The 24,708-nt window shown below is 46.1% G+C and overlaps 1 protein-coding gene across 1 annotated transcript; it reads left to right on the top strand.

The window, feature by feature from the left end:
• The first annotated feature begins 333 nt into the window (after positions 1–333).
• LOC118473374 (uncharacterized) lies at positions 334–897 on the top strand. Its single transcript, XM_035962611.1, has one exon. The coding sequence runs from the start codon at positions 443–445 to the stop codon at positions 641–643; it is 201 nt and encodes a 66-aa protein (XP_035818504.1). The 5' UTR covers positions 334–442; the 3' UTR covers positions 644–897.
• Positions 898–24,708: the final 23,811 nt, after the last annotated feature.

The following is a 24,708-nucleotide window of genomic DNA, read 5'->3' as shown; positions in this document are numbered from 1 at the left end:
CCAAATCCAAGTAATCCATCATCATCAGCAGTCAGCACTCGATCGGATCAATATTGTTCGCAGAGCAAAACTACCTACCTGTTCAGACATTGCAGGGGGTTCATCCATGAAGATAGCTGGAGGAGTCTGAAGAAAGAATCTGCAGTCTATTCGTCGTCTTCTCCCGACGTGCACAACGCGTGGCCCGCTCGATGAGCCGATCGGTCCCGGCCGTCGGATGCCTCCGCAGAAGCGATCTCCTGGCCGCCGTCCGCTGCCCTCCGCTATAAATTGGGGAGGAGACCCGGTTGCCCTCCGACCTCCGAGCACAACTACCACACCCTCCAGCAGCAGGCAGCAGAAGTTTCCTAGTGAGCTTACCGCGTCCAGTGCCTGAAACTGTCGTCTGTGCTGTGCTCCGACTCCGAGAGAAGCTTCGGGTGATCGGTCGGTCGCCGCCGGAATGGGAGCCAGCCTGTCTTGCTTCGGCGGGTCAGGAGGCGGGTACTACGCCGACGAGCCGGGGTACGAGCAGCCGCGGCGGTCGTCCAGGAAGGTGCGGCCGAGTGACGAGGATGGCCTGTGGTACGTTGGCGAGCGCGACGTCGACATGAAGGCGTCGGCGTTCATCGCCAGGTTCCATGCCACCGCCTCCAGCAGCTAGGTCCGTGGAGCTAGCCCTGCAGGTGTCCATGTGCATGCACGCCGCGCCGATCGTATCACCATGTGAAATCTTTGGTCTTTCTGTGGGTCTCTCAATCAACCCATCCATGTCAATAGGTCGATCTATTCTCAAATATCGTCTGTAACTTATGTAAGGATGTGTACATCTGATCGTCCTAAATAAGAGCAATACTGGACGAGCTTTTCGTTGTGTATATATATGTGGACAAGAAGTTGTTTTCAAAACGAAATGTTTTTTTTTTTTTTTGCGAATTCAGAAAGATTCATTGAAAATCGAGGAATGCCATTACAAACGGGATTGGACACTTAACTCTCACAACGCTAACTCATGCGTGTATCTGTTTTTTTTTTCCGAGTTGTAGCTTGTACGTACATGTTTTGATTAACAAAAAACTAGTCTCCTAGTCTTCAACAGTTTGACTTGTATATAAGTTTGATAAATCATTTTATATTCAGTTGAAATTTGCAGATAGTATCATCTATAACTTGACCATTAAAACCTATAACGATCACAGCATGATATGATGTTTGTTTAACTGAATCAGTAAAAAAAAAATCGATTCCGTAATAGGGATCCAAGGCCACCAACTGCCATTAGTAATAAACAAAATAAAACGGTTTCTTCCTTGGCTATCCAATTACACTCGAGAATCCGAGATGGAAAAATAAATAAGTTTGCAATGAAGGAACTAGAAATCAGCTTCTGTGCAAACATATTTCTACATGAGTTTCAATCCAGTGGTGTATTCATCTTCCAGCATTATTCCATAATATTTTAGGATACAGTGGAAGGACATAAATTGGAATTTAGACCGGAATCTTTGTTTAATAACATAGTGACCAAACACTTCTACGTGAGCAGCTTAACCTATTTAATACTTTTGTCATATGTATTCTTCCAAGCACATCTAGGCCATGTTTCGTTGCACGAGACTAAACTTTATTTCCTCTTTTTAGTCTCTAAATTATTAAAAATAGGACTATAGAGGGTAGAGAAATATGATTTATTCTCTTTTAGTCCTTATATTTAGTAATTTAGGTAATAAAATAAATTAAAAGGGAGGGGGGACAAAGTTTAGTCACATGTAACCAAACACCCCCCTTTACTCGCAAATAAAGATGTTTGGCTTGTGACTATTTCTTTAGATTTATCGTTTTGGAACTTCCTTTGCTACTATTAGATTTGGCTTTTGCAATTAACTTGGTAGAATATTTATCCAAGTTTTCTGTTTTCCAAACGTTGAATATTCTATTTATATCTGACTGGCTTCTGAAGAAAACGGACCAAGTGATCATCTCTCAAAGCTCAGATATAACATGACTGAACTGTTTTCTAAGCACGATTGGCTTGAGATTTCTGCAAAAAAAAGGTGCTTGTTCGTTGACTGTTCTTTTCGTAGCAATTCCGAAATATCCGTGCTGCAAAACGGAAAACAATTTCGCCCACAAATGCATGGAGTGGCATTATGGTTGTCGACGGTATAGTCTTTTCAACCAGGCCGTGAACTTATTCTGCAGCTAGCCAGCTATATACCCTGACGCCGTGAACTCTTAGCCGCAAAATGGACGAATTTATAAAACGTACCGACAAAAGCTTGACCAGGAACACGGTTTGTCCCGTGTACTTGTCCCCGTTACATGCATATAGAGTGGTATTTCGTAGCCCGGAACCATGTTCCAGCCTAGCCGCAGTGTAACCTAACCATGTCCGGATGTCCCAGGGTCTCCTCTCGGCCGATCACGGACTCACGGTACGTGTCTTGTTACATGACCAATCAATCTTGCATTAGTCACCTCTCGTGCACACTGCAGTGACATTTTCTCCATGCCATCACAGTGTAAGTTGGCCGTCAGATTCTGAATTCTGATGGGTACATTTTTTCTTTTGTTTTTTGATGTGTAATTTGATGTGTTGGCAGCAAATTTACTTCATTCTGTGTGCATATGTCAGACTGATATCTAAGTAAATCACCATATCCAGTGGTGGGCCGGCGGGGCTCGATTCGGGCTCCTACCGCTTCAGATCTCATGGAGCCATACTAGAGCATCTCCTAATCTAAAATCTATACAATATAATATAGAAAATGCTTTTATATAGAAGCAGTTTAATTTAGTCCATCCTAAATTTTTTTCTGCCTCCATCCCTACACAATACAAATCAGACTTGAAGATTAATTTCGCTTAACCTGCAATTTTATTACACCAAAATCAACGCACATAATAATACGGCAACACAAGGATCACGGGCATCCAAGCTCTCAAGAACATGTGATGCAAGCTTTCCCGGCAAAATAAAGGTTCGATCCATAGAGGGATCACAAGAATTTGTCTGTGAGCTCTCATCCTTTCTTTCCCTTAACGTTCGAAATTCTGCCTCTAGCCAACATCACTTTAGGGGTATCAAGCTTCTCGAGACAACGATTTGTGACAATTCATTGGACCTCTTGTTGGAAAATGATCCCAAAAAGATCATCGCTTTAGTGTTTAGACCAATGGTGCCGACGAATCAAATGTCATCGGGATCACTTTGTACCACTTACATTCTCCAGTGCGGTGATTACAAATTACTGTGTCTTTGACTGTCAAACCACTGATTTTGTGAATAAGACCGGTGAACCAGAATTTCCTATATATGAAAGCCGGTCCAAAACGGCTGCTCTTGCGTGTCCACGTCGGCTGAAAATTTCTCAGGCGTTGGATTTCCTATCAACGGCCACAACACTACGACACGATATTCTTTAGGGGCATCACGAACCTCTTTAGTTCTGGACGCCCCTCGAACCTTCTTGCCGGTACTTTCTCCTTCCTTGCCTCCTTTTCTCCCTGCGCTGCAAGTCCTCTTCGTCCTCTCTCTCCATCGTTTCGTCGTCTTCGTCCTCTCCGCCGCCCCGCACAGGTAGATAACCGCAGCGGTGGCGTCTCGGCTGCACGCCCTGTACACACCAGCAGCAAAAGTCGGCGGCTCCTCGCGTGGAGTAAGACGGCCCACCTGGCGCGCTTGAGGATGGTCCGCCATCAGGCTGCCGGTGGATGGACCACCACCGCCGAGGGCCAGTGCGTCCGCATCAAGCGTCGCGTGGAGGACAATGGCGGGCGGGCGCGAAATCAGAAGTGGTAGCTGCTGCAGCAGCCTCCTCTTCCTCTTTACACGCGTGTTCCTGACGTCGGGAGAGACGACGCGTTCACAACGATGGTGGGGAAAGACGGCCCTCCGTGCCCCCTCTTCACGTGCGCGATCCACAAACTTCATCTTCCTGTTTCCCCATAGGTACGACCATCCTCTTTCACCGTATTTTTCTCGAATCTCAAATTCCTTGCTGTTAGCCTGTTAGGTTTGCTCCTTTGCTGCTAGTTCGTGTGCGTTGATGTGATTATAGCGGGGCGATGAGTAACCGTCGCAGCCTTTGTCTTGAGAAATTTGCAGGGCACAGGGCCCGCCATGGGGAAACTGTCGTTGCCTTATCGCAATCTGTGGGGCGGTCCGCACGGGACGGCCATGGGGGATGTTCGGATGTTTCTCCTCTCTCCCCCATGCACCCCTCCTGCCTCCCTCTCAATTTTTCGTCCTCAATTGCGGTCCCTGTCGGTTATAGGTTGAAGTTGGAGCATGTGCTGAGGACCGTGGGGGCCTCAGTTGCGGATTGGAGTTGCAACGTGTGATGAGGACATCCGCCATGGGGGTTGTTTCTCGTCCCTCTCCTGTGCCCCCTCCCTCAGACCCTCACGCTTCTTCATACTTAGGTTGCAGCCCCTGCTGGTGATGGATGCCCCCAAGTTCCTCCATAGAAGACAACGAAAGGCCGCTCCCCTCCCGCTTTCAGATGCAGCAATGCAAAAGGGGATTCACTCTTTAATTTTCTGCTCCTCTCCCCAAACCCAACCCGCCTACCCTATTATCCAGTTGCAGTCCAACTTCCCTGTCTTTTCTCTGCTATGCTTGCGACCACGTCTCCTTGATGTATTCCTTTCTCTAGGTGGAATTCATGGCACCTTTCCTTTTTTATTGAGTCGGTGGATTGGAGCTGAGAGTGTGCTAGTGCATGGACGTATTTGGAACACAATATACAATATGTTGCTATATATAATAATTAAACATATGCACACATACCAACTAATTGAACTGAATGGTTAGATGTTATATTTACTCTGATGTAATACATAAATCTATTAATGTTTAATCGGATATACCAAATGTAGCATCATACATGATTAGATATTATATTTACTCTGATGTGATATATAAATCTATTAATGTATAATTGGCTATATCAAATATGGCATCATACATAATTTCATTAATACACATGTGTTGACGTATAATATAAAAAAATGTTTACATATATTAATAGGCACTTGCTAATCTGTTTGTTCATAATATTGCAAGTTGTCCGAGCGCTGGGGACCATTGCAAATTCCTTTTCGTTAGACATCAGCTGAAGGTTAATATTATGTCTTCATCCGTTCAGTCAGACTAAAGTGAGCATTTAATTAAAGATGGGTGCTTTTCAGGTAAGCTGTCTCAAGCTACTGTTGTGCGCTAGTATGCTGCAGTTGAGTCATCCCGTAAAAAGGAAGGTCTGTCTTGAAGCTTATAGCGCAATTAATTAATTCACCAACAATGGCATTCCCATAATCCCATACATTTGTGAGTCATGCATAAGACCTACTGGAAATTGGCTCAACCAGTCTGAATGTGCTTACTGTGTTTTCTGTTTTATACCTGGACTTCTAAGGTCAGCATCCACATCATACGTTACAAGTACAATTTTCCGCACCTCTCTTAGATGCAACCTTTCCCCTCTGTCAATTCATCCTATGTTGAGTTTATTAGTGACTTCATTGGTGGTGAACTATAACAGGCGTTGAAGACTTATATTTTGGCTTCAGTGCTTTGATGGTTCCATGTGGCAGGTGGAGGAGGAGATTGCAATGTTCTGCCCCATGATATGTTGGGAAATTGTGAAAAATGACACAGGGTCATCCAAAAAATCATACTAGAAAACACCCAGGCGACAATAAACACCGGTAATGTTTCTGTACCATATTTTTTTGTAAGGCATTTTTTGTACCTATATATTGGCGTTGGTGTTGCATTACCGATATGTACTTATGACTTGACATTAGTTCTATAGCCCACGTTTTGATTCGTTCAACCTGTGCTAGCCTTCGGGGTCGGGCTACAAGTTTAATGGTTGAATCTATGCATAGTTTATTGCCTAATCTCATGCAAGTGGTTTTGGGGCTTTAGTGACATTTCATTTTTATGATAATTGGCTCTAGATGCTTTCAATAAGGAAGCCATAAAAATGTCATCGGGGAAATCTTGCTAGACAACCTCACTTTATCTAGGACCCACATCCATGCGTAACCATGACAAGCCTACAAATAAAAAGGGATATTTTTTCTGTCACTGATGATAAAGTTTGTTCTGTTCAAGTCCAACTGTGTCATTCATCACAAAATTTGAAAGGAGTACATGTATAAAAAAATGTATCCTACCAATAACGTATGACATAGTATCATTCATATATTGCGATCCATTTGTAGAAAAAAAATGTTTATTTGCATGTACCACATAGAACACTTTTCAAATATATATTACAATGTATTTTATAAAACAAGAAAATAAATTTGCATAACAAATGATGGGCAAATAACAATTTTCTGCTACTGAGTAGTTATGGAGGAAATCCTAACCTTCCAGACTCAACTTTGATACAACAATAAATTTAGCTTCATATTTTATAGATTACGTAACTATGTGTGTATATGCCATTGCTGCTATGAAAGAAATTAGATCCTATTATCCCTTGATACATGTAAATAACCCTTATTCCACTTAATCACAGGATCATGAACTCTCGGTATGTCAACATGATAAGGACGGACTGCCCTCGCCATCCAAAATTATATCCTTATGCAACAAGCAGCCCTAGAAAGGAGTATACAAAGGGGGAAAAGATACAAACAATGTTTTGCATTCATTTTTCCTGCATGCGCGAATAGACACAAAATTAAACTCCAACTTACAATTCATGCTATTTACTATTTACCACGCGTGCATGGGCGCGCTTACTACACTAGTATTCTCAAGCGATGGTGCAGATGTATTTTCTTAGTTTGGACATCTCCGGTACTCTACTCCAAGAACCTCATAGACAACCCGAACAAATTTATGTATGAAAACATCAAGGTCCTTAGTTGGTTTTGGTGATTAATGACAACACAAAATTATTATATATAACTAATGTGTATTTTGCAGCTATATAGAGTAACTTAAGTCACAAATGCAGAAAAATAGGCTTAATGGATGAAAATACCTCAAACTATGAAACTCAACAATACACCAAGAGACCAAGCGCCGCCATGGTCGAAGCACTTAGGTGCTGCTTCACAGGCTTCGGTGTGAGGATTAGACGTTTCACCAGTGCGTACTGAGCGTGTGAGTTGCTGGTCGTGGACAAAGAGTTATCAGAGCAACCGGAATTCCTCATCGGAGTTCCATTCACGCCATCGAGCCACATCATGATGTGGAGGGGTCTGTAAATAAGATGCTTTAGATCGTTTCACGAAGTCTTTAGCAATGTCTATCACCGGCCCGTGTTAGGAACCGGACCTTAGAACACTGGAGGTGGCTCTCGCCGGCAAGGCACCTCCGCCTGCATGCGCACCGCCCCTACTCTTTCGGCGGCAGGGACATCGACGCATTTTGATCGTTCATCCCAAGATGGACGGATGCGGTTAGATCCTAAGAGTGTGTTTGGTTTGAGGAATGAAATGATCAATCTTTTTCTCACTCCTTACTTTTTTATTTGGTTTGTGGAATAGAATAGGTTGATCTATCACCACCTCAATCCTCATAAGCTAATAATTAGTATACTAGTACGATGCCCGTGCTTTGCGACGGCACACAATCATATAATAAATTAACTATTGATGGACACACGATATCCCAATTTAATTTCGTTCCATAGAAGAGGGACTCTGTAATATTTATTTTTTTATCTACCACAATGGTTACTCGTTCTCGTGTAGATTGTTTAAACTTATTCATATGCTTGTGTTCACAGATCTCTTCCAAGATAACAGATCAGGCCTAACCACACTGATACTGAACCTCATTTTTGGTGAAGTCGTGGTGTTCGAAATTCCGAAAAGAACCACATAGAGAATGAAGGCATCACGTCTACTAATGCAGTTACTGTGTGCACATCCAGTTTGCTTGAACAATTAGAAAAAGAATTCTCAAATGCTACCTACCTCACATTGTAGAGTTCAGATATATGAAGCAGAAAAATGATCAATATACAATCAACTCTTTGGTGGTTCTATATCATTCTTTATGTATGAACATACAATATCACCAAAAGCAAGTGGGAAGATAATGTTTCGTGTATGAACTACTGAAAGCTTTCTCTTATTTCTTTTCAGTGCAACAAATATCCAGCAGAATATTAGCTTTAGAAAGAGCAATCAGGAAATCAGTAGTTTGAACCGGTGGTGTCTGTACTTCAAAGAAAATAGAAAGAAACTTACAAGCAAGCCAAACCCAACCAGACCCCTATAGTTGTAAGGCTGACCGAATAAACTCTTCCCTAAAATTAGTAAATAAGCCAAAATCCTTTTCAATCTGCTATAGCACACCTCCCTCAGGTAAGCCACCACCTTCTGGTTGCATCGATTCCCATAAAAAGTGATGATTCCAGACCTGCATGTCAGAAAACATAAGCTTGGAACTCCCAAAACCATCCTACTATTGGCGAAAGCACAAATTGCAGTTTTTTGAAAGAAAGCATATGACAGACATAATATGAGTAGTGCAAGCAAAATAGAATGGACGGGGTATCATAAACGAGTTAACCGTGCTGTATTGTTATACTCTGGTAATGGATTACCATTGTTGTGGGCTTCTTTTATTAGATCGTCCAGAGTGTATATACATACAGAGGGCTGGTAGCCAGCTACTTATTCAAGCCATCCACGTAATCTTGAATCCCTATCAGTGCAAAGATGTTAAATGATGCCATTTTTAAGATTTTATATTGCAAAATGGTTTGGAAAGATAGAGGCAACAACAACAGAGAATTCATGGAACAATTGACAACCTGATGGTTGATGGTTTAGCAGGGAAGAGCAACCTTGGCAAGCCTATGCATGTCTATAATCTTTGAACATGTCTTGTAGAGATCCACAATAAACATCTCTAGCAACAATATGCCAAAGCTGTAAACAACCCCAAGAGTTGAGATGCAAGCCTCTGCACAACTATCTACATTTCCATTGGTAGGTACGTGCACACACATGTACATGATTTAATAGGCTAGCCCTCTCGAAATCAAGACTGAATAAACCAATGCTTTTGTAATATGTTAGATTTACCTGGAGGGATATAACCAACGTAGCTTCCTTTTTCCAGTGAAGGTAGCTGAATCTAACAATGTGTCACTTGTGTATTCAAGATGGATTCGTGAACTGCGGCCTTAATAGCGTGTTGTCCAGTTTGAATATTTGACACCACACCATAGTACTCATGCATAGAACAAGAGAAATCGCTCAATATAATACCTATGTGATTGCTGAAAGGAAGAGCCATCAATTAAATTGCTCAGCTAGACAACGATAAGACTCGACACACCAGATATTTGAAGTATCAGATATCCATATCTTCAGTTAAGACTTCGAAAAGCAGTGGGACAACTTTTTTTTGGAGGGATACATAGTCTCCTGGCAGGAGTAAACATCATGGAATACATGGATTATGAAAAGCAGTGGTGCTAAGACCCATACGAATACAGATAGAACATCTATATTCATACCAAAGTACAGAAGTAGACTGCAAGGTGTACTTACTTCCATAATCCATAATTCTATATGAAGTTGTACCTGCTAACAGTGCTCATGCAGACTAATGGGGCACTAAAATAAAGTTGGAGCTGATTTCATCAGTCAACTGGTTACAATTTATTCCCTTCTCTATGGGCAGATTTTATCCTCATTCTTGACCATATAAGTTGATAATTATGTATGGTATGTTCCACCTTGTTGGGTTAATCTGTTTTTTCATTGCAAAAGAAAATAATGAGACTAAAATGGAGGGACTAATCTTTAGTCCCTGAACCAAACAGACCATTAGCAGTTTTGTAAGTATTTGCAAACAGATAAAATGTTAATAGGCCTACAGAACCCGGCTCCCCTAAAAATGGCATATACAAGCTGATAATAGTAAATGATGAATGATCACTTAGCAATTAATAGAAGACCGAGGCCATTCTCGTGGAGCCGCCGGCGTCTTGGCGCCCTGCTCTCTATCCTTGTCCCGCGGCTGCAGCTTCTGGAGCCAGCTCCGGGCGGAATCCATGGGGGCGGGTCCGCAAGTATCGGCGGCGGTGGGATCAGATCAGCGCCGAGGGGCAAGCCTGGAGTATAGGGACTTACGGAAATGTAAACCCTGGATCACCATATATGTCGACATCAGGAAATGATCCATATTGTACCGATCTTTGGTGATAAGAATGACACTCTCTGCAGTAAACTAACAACTACCGCTCGCTCGCCTCATCAAAGATGGCTTATTTTCTCTGTTATGCATATCTTAAATTCCAGTAACATGTTACAACACGCCATGACCTCGACCTGATGAGGCGAGCGAGCGGTAGACCTGAAAATAAGCCATCTTTGAAGAATTTCTGGTATGAAACAAAGAAGCCATTTTGGCTGTCCATTTGGCATGCTAGACCTGAAAAAAAAACTTGGTCACAATGTAGAAAAGCAAAGGTATTTGAGTAGCATTTTTAGTTCAGTTGAATTAACTATTGCTAACTGAGGTCAAGAAGGTGAAAGTCTATGGATGACTTGAAATAAGTTATATCCAAAGAATGGTATAGCAGACTGCTGATTGTTAAAATATACCACAAATTTTTATCGATAGGAACACACCCAGCACATATATATTCTAGTAACAGTTCCAATATGCTATTAGAATTTTTCTAGCGAATCCCCATGACACTTAATGGAATATTGCCAACCTTGTTATTTGCAAAATAGCACCAGCACAGAAACATTTTTATGAGCATAATAGCAGCAATAAGCCTTGGAAATTAAAGGTGCATCACTGCCAATAAAAGCGATGGGAACAAGATTTAGAACTATGCATACACTGATTTCCTTCTTGGTTTGAAGTGCAAACACAAAATCTATCTTATCCCACCACCTTCATCAGTAATCTACAAAGTTTAGTCGAATAGTTCATTCATCATACCGAATCATGAATAATCAAAGTCTATTGATTTTGCTAACATAGATGCAGAAAATACAAGCTTGTCGGTTGAATATCACAATTAATGAGATACATATATGATGTCATCTAATCTAATTAAAGAAAATGCAGGGGCAAGCCTGAAGTATAGGGACTTACTAAAATGTAAACCCCGGATCACCATATATGTCGACATTAGGAAATCAGTGTATAGGGACTTACTAAGATAAGAGGGGTTAATAATTGACTGGCACAAAAATAGATGAGTGTGTAGTTGTTTGAATCCAAATCAGACACAACATCATATCCATTGGTCCAAAAGCATGTCACCCCTCTGTTTTGAATCCATCTGAAATACCATGGAAAATGCTCCTCAGCCTACTCCCACCAAACATCTTCATCATCCGTTTGGCTCTGGGCCGCAAGCTTCTTGAGATTCCTGCCACAAGAACATAAGCATAAAAAGCTAAGAATTGCAGCGAGAATTGATGAACACATGATGATTGGCTACTGATAGTGTATGTAGTATGTATCATACCTGACGTGCTCCGAGGACATGATCTTCCACCGGCAGGAGCTGTTGACCGTGAGGGCAGTAGTGGTCGAGCGCTCGGATAGGGGACTCATGTGGAAATGAGTATAATAGCATGTCAGTCTTTATCCCATTTCTAACAGATCTAAATAGCAAAATAAAATTGGTTCAAAGGGTCTAATGCTAATATGCATTCATTTTTTTGAATATCTAATAATAGTACGAATAGATGTACTATACATCGTTTTACATTAAACATACTAACTCTGTATCCATACTTCAAGGGCATAAACAGGCAACACGAATTTGGCCTATGAAAATTTACAGATCGTGAATGCCAGTGCATTTAAACGATTTGAGGGCACTCAGATCTAACACACATATAGGAATAAATCAACAACACTTATGCTACATAACTACTGACTTCATTGGATCATGGAAAATAATGCACAATTTCGGCTAATCCCTGTTCTAATTCTCTATCCAAAATTCCAGATTAAAACAATCAAACCTCGATCATGCACCATCTCACCAGATCAACGAACCAGGCTTAGCAAACACGGATCTGGGCAAGGAGGGCGGTGCCTGGGAGGAAGGGGTATATCACCATGGTTACGAGTTACGACCCTCTCTACAAGCATGTATGACATGCCATATGCCAACTCCTGGATAAATCCATTATTAAAAAGAAACTTCAAGATAAATCCTCCATCTATTTTATATTAGTTGATTGACTTCATGACTTGCCTAAGAGATATCGTTAGTAGAGAACGAGTCTAGTTGAATCAATAAAAAACTACTTTTAGTAGATAGATTTGGCGCTGCTGTTTCCATGTGCTTAGGATATTTCCCTGTTTTAGTATCGGTTCAATTCTGAATCTTACTGGGTACTCATCTGAGTGGACAAGCTAGCAGCGTTGTACTGTCTACTGAACAGGATTTGGTAATTTACTGGCAAATTAACAATGAGGTAACCAAAACATCAGTTCTGATCCAAATATAACAATGAGCTAACCAAAACAGAGCTAGGAGTTTAGTGGCAATATGATGTGAGCAACGGGATGCAGGGTTGGATCAGGAGTCCCAAAAAATATGAAACAAAAAATTGCAGGCTACTAAAGAAGAGTAGACGCATCTTCAGAAGTGTGCTAGCATGCTAACTACATGTAAATGCATGCTTCCTTTTCATGTATTTATGTGCCACTCCTATGTGATAACCATACAGACTTCATAAGGGAATATTTTAATTTCCACCAGAGATGTTCCCCACATAAATGATAAGATGCACCCATAGCACCTACTCTTTCTAAACTCTAAATAAATATCTTCTCTGTCTTAAAAGCGAATAAGACTGCTATAGCTGAAACTCATGTCGTTACTAAAGTTTCCAGACATCTTCTATTCAAAAAATACTTAACTGACCAGTCATCTAGTATGGCGATACCTTTTATTGATTATAGTTGGGCAGCATTCAAGATTTGCAGCAGCATCTAACATGGTCAACCACCTAGTGTTCGGCGGGAATAAAAAAGATGTGCATAGGCTTTCGCTACATGATTAGAACACAAAACTGAGAGAAAAAACCTCATGCATGAGTGAATTGAAGGAATAATGAGTCGCACCCTCCATACCTCTATGTCCTTGATGTCCATGCTTCTTTCCTTTAATTGGAATAGATCTGATACTGCTCCCAATTACATAACCATCAGTGACTGGAACGATGTGGGTAGCCCCATCACCCACATCAACTACAACATCTATCATTTTACACTGAAAACAAAGCATGAAGTTTCTCATAAATATAAGTGTGTGATGATCGCTCAACAGGTACGAAAGGAAAAAAGTAATGATCAAGTACACTTAAACATGGCCTGCTCGATGCAACTGCCATCCATTTTGGCGTAAGGCATGGCTATGCTAAAGAAATAAAAATGTTAAGCTTTGTTCGCTAACCTTGGTGGTAGTGTACCCAGCAGCGAGCGCAAGGACAGGTTGGACAGTAATATAGAGGTTGGGCACATTAAACGTCTTGAGAACATGATATCCTTGATATACTCCTGGGTGGGACAGTAGAGGGCTCTCCGTTCAGTGTGATGGCTTTAAAATAATGTCTCGATTATAAGAAAATAAAGAACTTCTGGGTCGCACCAGAGGACATTAAAGATGCATTGTTGCCAGAACCTCTCCATAGTATCCAATTCTCCACCTGAAAGAGTTCAATTTCAGCCGAAATCAATCGTAAGGTCATGAAAAACAACAACACCTGGACACGGCAGTACACAACTGGAATGCCCACCTATCCATTGCGGATGGGATAGCTCAAGCTGTGTGAGCTGCTGGCGCGGGATGGGGCTAGCGCCTCCTCACCAATGTAGAAATCGAGGTCAGCCATGACTCTGGTGATGTGATGAGCAAGCCAGTTCCCCTGGCAGGAGCACCCTTCGCCGTCGACTAGGCAGAGCCGAAAAAGGATTCGTTGACGGCGACGACAGTGGGGGTGATGAAGTAGGGCTCCATGTTTTCCGTGAACCCCATCTTCGTGTACCTGCTGCGAGAGTAGGAGTAGATCAGTAGCGTGACTCACCGGCGTCGCGCCTCCGCGCGTAGATCTAGGGAGAGGGAGGGAGGACGAGCTTCCCAGGGGCAGGATGGAGATCAGAGAAGGTCGAACCTTCTCGACGGGGAACGTGAAGGGCACGACGTCAACGACGGCGAGGCGGACAACCGAGGGCCACGAGAGCTAGCCATCGACGCAAGCAACTTCCTGCGCTAGGGCCTAAGCCTGTCGTAGACCTCCCCGCCATCTGCGTTGTCTGCCTAGCCCCCCAAGCTCTCTGGCACGACGACCTCGAGACATCAAATTCGAGATGGTGGTGGTGGTGCCTGGGTCTGCGGCTGCTGCTAGTGATGCGCGAATGTGGGGGAGGGGGGAGACCTTACGTACCAGGGGGTGCGTCGCGGTAGTTGTGATGCTGGGGGACACTGGGGGAAGACAGCAGCGGCGAGCTTGATGGGGGCGCGTGGGGGAGGGCGGCGCGACAAGCAGATGGATGGTATGTCACACCCGGTTTTAGAAGGCAAACCGAATGCGAACTATGTACGTGCCAGGATCAGAACTCACGTACACAGCGATTACATAAATGAACATCATCACACAATGCTCGAATAATAACATAAAAGAGTACTTATTACATCATAGAGTCATAGACATCCACATAGTCATTGTCGTAACAAGTAAATCAAAGTGCTAAGCGAAACGCAGTAAAGATAAGGCCTTCACAGGCAGCTGACTGGGGGTTGCCGCCAACCCACACCTAGAATTCATCGTAGTCTTGAAACTCCTGGAAGTCTCCTTCCACGGCTTCACCTTCTCCTGAGCAGTGGTTACAATGCGGACAACCTGGTGTTTGGTGGTAAAGCAAGGATGAGTACACATCAACGTACTCAGCAAATGTCCCGTTTGGTTGAGGTGGACTAGCTTTATGTGGGGTTAGGCTCAAGCAGTTGCTTTTAGTTGGTCAAGTATTTATCATTAGTAGAAGCCAGATTTTAGCATTAACCAATCCCGTAAACCATTTCCTCATCGAGGAACATCATCATAGTCGAACCAAAACCATAACATAATCCTTGCATCTCGAACCATCTGTATCTCTAATCAAAGAGGATCCCAAGGCTGCTCTTAACCGTGAGCACGACTGATATACCAGTTTCGCTACCCTCTGCAGAGGTCGCACACTTTACCCATGGGTCATGATTCCCTTTCTACCCGGGGAGAGCTACTCCCCATTGACCACTACCTAGGTGGTCCGGCAGGGCATCACTACGTAGCCTTTACAAAGATTCCCTAGAGATCGTAGCTGCCCGTTAGGTTTGTCCAGTTTGATAAACACAGTACCCCTCCCCGCAGGAGAGTGACTAACAAAGAGCAAAACGAAAGAACCTCGGCACTCAGCCTCGGCAGAGCAAGCACTGTGTCTGGACCCCATTGACGACACGACGGCTAAGCAACTACACCTCTAATTCATCTAATTAATCAGCTAAGGGCATCCCATTTCACCCTCATGGTTGCACTGTTATCCCGGGTGGTCTCTCAACGAACCAGTCCTTACGGAGAGGTACTCAGGAAACAGCCTGAGCCCCCTAGAATATCACAAGATCATCAACATCAACAGGATAACAGTATCATAAATAGCCACATCATGTTCATTGATTATGTTAAAGCAGTAGCAAAGTGCTAACCATAACAACCCAATAGGTCATCAAGGATAAAGTAAAGTGTAAAGCTAGTCAATCCTTAGGTTTCAAGTAAGTAATGCGGGGTAGTAAATTATAAATGAATAGGACATAATGGGACAGAGGACACTTGCCTTCACCAAACTGCTGATCAGGGACTTCCTCTGCAACTGCCTCGGGAAACACAGACTGCTCGGTGTCTACGCAAAGCAATCATTCACACTATGCACTTGGGAAAATAACAAACAAAAACAATATACCAAACATTTGCAGCAGAGAGGGGTCACAAGTTCATAACAGAAAAGGGATAGGCACTCTAAAGTTCCCTAGGTCTGGGGGTAGAGGATTACACAAAGTGATTCACTATCCACTAATCAGGTCTAAGTTGGTGGTGGGATTAAATAATTATCTGGTTTGAGTTTCTAAACTTAAGTGTTTAAGTCCACAAACTTAAGTAATCCAACTTTTATTAAAGTCTACTTATTTCCAATTATCCTAAATGAGGTTTCAATAGTCTTAATCCTATCCTAGTGATTAGCTATTAATTAATACATGGAAACAGCAGGGAAACATTGCATAAACAGATAGATAATAATATTATGAACATTTTGCAATTTGAAGCACCTAATTTGGAGTTCATATGACAAAGTTATGAATTTTACAAGTTTAGGGGTTAAAATTATACCCTAAGGACTTATTTTTAATTAAATAAAAGGGCTAGGGACTTAACTGCGAGAAACCAGGGACGGCGGGCGCAATTTCCAGAAAACAGGGGGGCTCTTTAAGAAAACGCGCGGGCGAAGGGGTATCGGGCTACTACGGCCGTCAGATCTAAAGCGAACGGCCAGGATTAGATCCTGCGGGCGGGCGCGCGAGCGCGCGGCGGCGGGAGCGGCTGACAGGCGGGGCCGGGCGGACAGCGCGGGCGCGGGCGACTGGCAAGCGGGACCGGGCGGGCAGAGCGCGCGGGCGGACTGACGGGCGGGGCCGGGCGGACAGCGCGGGCGCGCGGGCGAGCTGACAGGTGGGGCCTAGCGGGCAGAGAGACGGGGTGAGGGGGCAGCGGGCCTGGGCCGCTGGATCTCCGGCGGACGGCCAGGATTGGGCTTGGCCAAATTAAAACGAGGCCGCCCGATCTGGGATGGACGGTGGGGATCGGGTGGCCGGCCTGGGCTTCCCCTACGGCTAGCTGGGGCGGCGGCGCTCGTCCCCGCGGCGGAGGACTCGCCGGAGACGAGGGGCGCGGGCGACTGGCGGGGCTCTGGGGCAATCCGAGTGGTCGGGGAGGTCGGGGAGGGCGCGGGGAGTTCTCCGGTAGGGTTTGGGTCGGGGCAGAGGCACCGGAGGGGGGCGGTTCACGGCGGGGCGGCTCGGCGGCGGGGTTAATCTACTCCGGCGAGCAATCAAGCGCAACAGAGAGCAAAACAAGGGGCGATAGGGGCTGGAGGGGTCCGTTACCTCAAGGCGGGCTCCGGGGACTCCTCGGCGGCGACGGGGACGCGACGGAGACTCGGGTCGACGGTGGCGGCTGCACGGCGAACGACGGGTGAGCGCGGGCAGAGAGAAATAGGGAGGGGGAGAGGGAATTGGGGCGCGTTCCGGGTTGCGGACGCCAGAGCGGAGCTCACCGGGGCTAAGGGCGCGGCGGAGCTCCACCGGCGACGAGGAAACGGCTCGGGCGGCGATGGTTAGTGGCGGCGGCGCTCTGCGTGCGCGCAGCGAGGGGGAGAGAGAGTCTGCTGGGGCGCAAATGGGGGAGGGGGTGAGGGCGAGTGGGGTTCGGGGCTCAAGTGGCCAGGGGCGAGGTGGGGCGAGTTCCACGCGCGACGTGGGCGCGGGGAAGGCGGGCGCGAGCAGCTCGGGCGGCGGTTACGCGAGGAAGACGGGGCTGACACCCCGGGCCCGCGAGCAGAGAGAGAGCGAGGGAGCGAGCGCGCGCGGGGAAAGCGGGCGCCGACAGGTGGGACCGGGCGAGCAGAGAGAGAAGGGGGCGGGTGCGCGGAAGGCGGGAGCGCCGACAGGTGGGGCCCGCTGCGCAGAGAGAGGAGGGGAGGGAGGCGCGCGCGCGAGAGATGGGCCGGCTGGGCCGAAAGGCCGAGGGGGCGGCTGGGTTGGGCTGCTTTACCTTTTTCTTTTATTCTGAATTGTTTCTCCCTTTTCTTTTATTTATTCTATTTGATTCAAACTCAAATGAGCCCCAAATTCAAATTAGACCTTTTGAGAATTATGCACCAAACAAAAGTGAAATCTAGGGTTCAACATGATGCAACAATTCATACTCCACTAGGGTTTAACATAATAGACTATGATTACAAGTAAAATAAGTACTTAGCTCCTATAGAAATGAGAGAGAAAAGAATTAGGAAGGATGAGAAAAGGAAGTAACACCTGAATTTGTGAATATGAGCAAAGAAATTTTATACCCCCAAATTCAGGGTGTTACAAACCTATCCCCCTTAAAAGAATCTCGCCCCGAGATTCAAGGTTGGTCAGCAAAGAGTTCAGGGTATTTGGCCTTCAGGTCATCTTCTCGTTCCCAGATTGCTTCATCCTCCGAGTGGTGACCCCATCTGACTTTGCACATTCTGATGGTGTTTCTCCGGGTGACTCTGTCTGCAAACTCCAGAATCTGCGTTGGCTTCTCTATGTATGTCAGATCTTCTTGGACTTCCAAACCCTCCACTGGCAACTGTTCTTCTGGTACTCGCAAACATTTCTTCAATTGCGACACATGGAACACATTGTGCACTGCTGACAAACTCTCTGGTAGGTCGAGCTGGTAGGCCACTTCTCCACGCTTGGCTTGAATCTGATATGGTCCGACGTACCGGGGTGCTAACTTGCCTTTGACTCCGAACCTTCTGACTCCCCTGATAGGTGACACCTTCAGATAGACGTAGTCTCCCACTTCAAAACTCAGTTCCCTTCTCCTTCTGTCAGCATAGCTTCGCTGTCTTGACTGGGCTGTCTTCAGGTTCTCCCGAACCATTTTGATATTCTCTTCGGCTTCAAGCAAGATGTCGGGGCCAAACACCTGTCTCTCTCCAGGCTGGTCCCAGTGCAGCGGAGTCCTACAACTCCGTCCGTAGAGTGCCTGAAACGGTGACATCTTCAAGCTGGCCTGGTAACTATTGTTGTAAGAGAATTCTGCATAAGGTAACCTTTTGTCCCATCCTGACTTGTCTTGCAACGCACAGGCTCTCAACATATCTTCTAGGATCTGATTAGTTCTTTCAGTCTGACCGTCTGTCTGCGGGTGATAAGCTGAGCTGAAGTTCAAATGTGTGCCCAAAGCTTCTTGTAACTGCTGCCAAAAATGAGATGTGAACTGCGTTCCTCGATCTGACACTATCTTCTTCGGCACACCATGAAGGCAGACTATCCGTGACATGTATAACTCAGCTAACGTTGCTCCGGTGTATGTCGTCTTCACAGGTATGAAGTGGGCCACCTTTGTTAAGCGGTCCACGACCACCCAGATGGAATCATAACCGGCCCGGGTACGAGGTAGGCCAACTATGAAATCCATCCCGATCTCATCCCACTTCCACTGAGGAATCCGCAATGGCTGCAACAGTCCGGCGGGCCTCTGATGCTCTGCTTTGGTTCTCTGACAGCTATCACAGATGGCGACATATTCTGCGATCTCCCTTTTCATACCATACCACCAAAACCTCCTTTTTAAATCCTGGTACATCTTCTCACTTCCTGGGTGTATGGAGTAGGCTGTCTCATGAGCTTCCTTGAGGATCAGTCCCCGAATAGGTTTGAGGTCGGGAACACACAATCGGTCCTTGAACCAGATTACCCCTTCTTCATCCTCTCGAAAGTCTTTGCCTCTTCCTTCTAGGATCAGCTGCCGGATTTTGTTGATGTTTTCATCATCCTTCTGCCCTTCTTTGATCTCCCGCTCTAGGGTGGGCTCTAATTCCACTGTTACTCCTTGCGTACTATTCAGGAAACCGAGGCTCAGTCTGTCAAACTCCTTGGCTAACTCATACGGCATTGGGTACGAGGCCAACATATTAACTTGACTCTTCCTGCTCAGAGCATCTGCAACAACATTGGCTTTGCCCGGATGGTAATGTATCTCCAACTCATAGTCTTTGATCAGTTCCAACCATCTTCGCTGCCTCATGTTTAACTCTGACTGGGTGAATATGTACTTCAGACTCTTATGATCTGTGTAGATGTCGCACTTCTGCCCATACAGGTAATGTCTCCAGGTCTTCAAAGCATGAACCACTGCTGCCAATTCCAGGTCATGTGTGGGGTAATTCTTCTCATGGATCTTCAGCTGTCGAGATGAGTACGCTACAACTCTCCCTTCTTGCATCAGCACACATCCCAATCCGGTGTAAGAAGCATCGCAATACACTGAGAATGACTTGTGAACATCAGGCAGGACTAACACAGGAGCTGTAGTCAATCTATTCTTCAGTTCTTCAAATGCTTCCTGACACTTTTGGGTCCACTTAAACTCAACTTTCTTTGCTAGTAACGCTGTCATTGGTCTAGCAATCTTTGAGAAGCCTTCGATGAAACGCCTATAATATCCGGCCATTCCAATGAAGCTCTTGATCCCACGAACATCCTTCGGTGCTTTCCAGTTCAGGATATCTGCTACTTTCTTTGGATCCACTGCCAACCCATCTTGGTTTATGATGTGACCCAGAAATAAGACTTCATGAATCCAGAACTCGCATTTGCCCAGCTTGGCATACAACTGATGCTCTCGAAGCCTTTGCAATACCATCTTCAAATGCTCTACATGATCTTCCTCACTTTGAGAGTATATGAGAATGTCGTCGATGAACACTACCACAAACTTGTCCAGATAATCCATGAACACACTGTTCATCAGGTACATAAAGAAGGCTGGCGCATTTGTCAAACCAAAGGACATAACTGTGAACTCATATAGCCCGTACTTGGTGATGAATGCCGTCTTCGGTATATCCGAGGGTCGGATTCTGAGTTGATGGTAACCTGACCTCAGATCTATCTTCGAGAATACGCTGGCACCTCTGAGCTGGTCGAACAAATCTTCTATCCTTGGCAGGGGGTACTTGTTCTTGACAGTGACTTCATTCAAGGCTCTGTAGTCTATGCACATCCTTTTGGTACCATCTTTCTTCTCTACAAACAACACTGGAGCGGCCCAAGGCGAGGTACTTGGCCTGATGTAACCCTTCTCTAGCATCTCATCTATCTGCTTCTTGAGTTCCACCAATTCTGGTCCAGACACTCGATAGGCTCTTTTGGAAATGGGGGCGGTACCAGGGATAAGCTCTATGGCAAACTCGACTTTCCTTTCGGGCGGCATGCCCGTTAGCTCCTCGGGAAACACATCCGGAAAGTCCGACACAACCTTGATAGCCTCGAGCGGGTTGGGCTCCTTACTATCAACTGAAATCTGGTGACAGACTCCTTCTTCTGACTTAGGCATCCTTAGCTCGGCCACTACCTCTTCTCCTGACGGGGACTTCAATGTTATGGTCCTTTTGTCACAACTAACATTTGCTTCATACTTCATCAACCAGTTCATCCCTAGAATGACATCTATCCCAGGGGTGCCTATTACTATTAAGTCACTGGGGAATCCTATCCCCCTTATTTCCACCATTATGTTTGAACATATTTTATCTGTTTGCACCTTGCCACCAACCGAATTAATCCTCATGGGTGGCACCATTGCCTCTACTGAGATGTTATGCAATTCTACCCATGTTGCAGTGACAAAAGAATGAGTTGCACCAGTATCAAATAGCACTTTCGCGGGATGAGATTCGACTGAGAACATACCTACTGCCACATCTGGTGCATCCTGGATCGCTTCGGCCTCCAAGTGGTTCACCTTTCCACGGTTGTACGCTTGGTTACGATTGCCTGCTGCCGGCTGCAGTACACCTTGCCTTGCGGGAGCATTGGGGTTGGTCTGCTGCTGAGCCATCTTCTTTGGGCACTGCATCGCCCAGTGGCCTTGATCTCCACAGTGGAAACATCCTCTGCCTCCTCCTTGTGCTGGGGCTGCTTGGTTGCTCTGATTCGCTGCTGGGGCAGGAAGGCGAGGTGCCTGGTTGTTCTGCTTCTGATACTGATTACCTCCCTGCTGGCTGTGCTGACGATACTGCTGCTGCTGCTGCGGGTACTGCCTCTGAAACTGCTGCTGATGCGGACGCTGATTCTGATTCTGATATCCCTGTGGGTGACCAGGTCTGCCTTGCTGAGATGAACTGCCTGAGAAACGTGGACGGCTGATGCCTCCGGACTGGGGTCCACTCATCTTGCGCTTCCGATCTTCCATATCCTTACGCTTCTTCTCAGTCATGACTGCCCTATCGATCAGGTGCTGGAAGGTGGGGAAGGTGTGATTCATCAACTGGTAATGCAGGGGATCCACCAAGCCCCTCATGAACCTGTACTGCCTCTTGGCATCAGTGTTGACATCCTCGGGTGCATAACGAGACAGCTGCAGGAACTTGTCTCTGTACTCACTAACAGACATGGGTCCCTGCTTTAGAGCCAGAAACTCCTCCTTCTTCACGATCATTAGTCCCTCTGGCACATGGTACCGACGGAAACTCTCGCTGAATTCCTCCCAAGTGATGGCTTCGGGGTTAGCATGGGTGGCGAGGTAGGACTCCCACCAGGACTGGGCTGCTCCCCTCAGCTGGCGGGGACCATACAGAACCTTCTCCCTGTCGTCGCATTGGGCGGTGCGCAGCTCCCTTTCCACTGCGCGCAACCAGTCTTCTGCATCCATGGGGTCAGCAGAATGGGCGAAGGTAGGAGGATGCCCTCTCATGAACTCACCACGCTTATCTCGTGGCATCTGGGGCATCTGCACTTGCAATTGGGGTTGGGGTTGCTGTTGAGCCTGCTGCATGGCTGCCAGAGTCTGCCCAATGGCCTGCACTGCCTGGGTCTGCATCAAGAACATCTGCTCCACTGACATCGGGGGTGGCGGGGGAGGCTGCCTCTGATTTTCCTCCTGATGGTCATGCTGCTCTAGCTGAGCACGCCTGTTGCATCGGCGCCTGTTGTCAGACATCTGTGGAAGACATTCATACATCAGCATTGATCTTACAATCTTTCAGCATAAGAAAAGAGAATACAGAATTCTTCATGACACTGAGTGAACAAAGAGCTTCACTGATCCTCATTCATGATTCAACACAGCTTCTCAGATAAGAAAGGAAAGTAAGAGTAAATGGCTTCCCAACTAAACAACTGACTTCATTAATATTACTAGCTAAGCCAAACTGCAGGGGAAACCCACATGTTGGCTACAGTCATTACAAAGATTCAAATCCAGTACAAGTTCATCATAACAAGCATGAAAGCGACTGATAAGCAAACTAAACTAAATGGAAGCAACTGATAAGCAAACTAAACTGACTACCTAAGACTGAGACACCTGACTTAAGAATTATTACAAACTCCGACGCTAACGACCTAAGGATCCAAATCTATCCTGGTCTTACAGACAGGGGAACCATAAGTGTGATGACCACGTGGCGGTGAGCGGTAAGGGTGCTGAGTCCCGACAGGAGCGGGGGAACCACCCTCCTGGTGATGGCGCTCTGCCAACTCAGCACGCAACTCCGCAATCTCCGTTCGAGCCCTGCTTAGCTCGTCCAGAGAGTGATCCAGCTCAGTGTTAAGCACTGCGACTAGGTTGACTGTGCTGCTCAACCTAGGGTTAGCCTCACCAACAGGTGAAACAACCACACTCTCTGTGCTGCCAGTAGGGCGGCGGGGGTAGTACCGAAGGTTAAGACCGTCGGCCACGCCACCGAACAAAGAACAGTACTGAGAGAGTGCACGTCGTGCTGCATCCTGCATAGCCGCCTCTGCAGTGTCCCTCTCGGAGATGGAATAGTGCTCCGAAACGGCCTCCGCACCCCGGAGGTCATCCTCCGGACGGCGAACTAGGCAGGTAGCCTCCCAGCGGTCCGGGTACCTCCCGCGACTGTGCTGGTAGACCACACAACGATACTCGATCGACCAGGTGTGCCGGTCGAAAGCCTGGCGCAGCAAGGTGTCGAGTGCGTCGTGGAAGTGACAACCACGAGCGGCGTCACGGGTGATGGGTCGGGCGACCCATCCTTCCGCCTCCTGCGGCTCAGAGGACTCCGTGCTGTGGGCTGAGTCGTCGTCGTCGGGGTCTCCTCCAGTAGCTCCTCCAACAGCTCCTCCAACAGCCCCTCCAACAGCCGGGACGTCCCGCGGTGGAACAAGGGGCGCCTCCAGCTGGGCCACAGAGGAACGGGGCCTCACGGTCTCCACCTCCTGCTGGGGTGAGGAGGAAGAGCCCTGCTGCTCTCCGTGCTGGCGCCGGCGTTCCTGCTCCTCACGCAGGCGGTGGTGCAGCCTCTCCAGGTGACTCGACTGTCCGGACACGGTGCGGTGCAGAGGACGCTCCGCAAGTCGAGACGGCAGGAAAGGAATCACCGACTTACGTGCAGTGTGTCTAAGACGAGCCATCTACAAAAGACACCGTAAGCATAAGAGTAAGAGCAGAACTAATATGACAAGTGAATAAACCATAGACAGAATAAGATAAAAATTTTAACAAGGTATTGTATAGATAGATAGTAAAATATAGGGTTGGTCGAGGTGACCGACTTTTGAAGTAACATCAGATGTCAAGGTGAGGGGAAGGGTCAATAGTCCTTAATACGACCAGTGCTACTCTAGGTCAGCGGTCCTACAGTCAGCATGGGCTTTGATACCACTTATGTCACACCCGGTTTTAGAAGGCAAACCGAATGCGAACTATGTACGTGCCAGGATCAGAACTCACGTACACAGCGATTACATAAATGAACATCATCACACAATGCTCGAATAATAACATAAAAGAGTACTTATTACATCATAGAGTCATAGACATCCACATAGTCATTGTCGTAACAAGTAAATCAAAGTGCTAAGCGAAACGCAGTAAAGATAAGGCCTTCACAGGCAGCTGACTGGGGGTTGCCGCCAACCCACACCTAGAATTCATCGTAGTCTTGAA

Source organism: Zea mays, chromosome 9 (assembly GCF_902167145.1).
Source record: "Zea mays cultivar B73 chromosome 9, Zm-B73-REFERENCE-NAM-5.0, whole genome shotgun sequence".
Lineage (NCBI taxonomy): Eukaryota > Viridiplantae > Streptophyta > Magnoliopsida > Poales > Poaceae > Zea > Zea mays.
The sequence above is the reverse complement of the archived record's forward strand: the minus strand, read 5'-3'. Positions and strand labels throughout refer to the sequence as shown.

What these genes read in the sequence shown, in the direction of transcription:
- LOC118473374 (XM_035962611.1), top strand. Translation starts at nt 443, where the DNA reads ATGGGAGCCAGCCTGTCTTGCTTCGGCGGGTCAGGAGGCGGGTACTAC.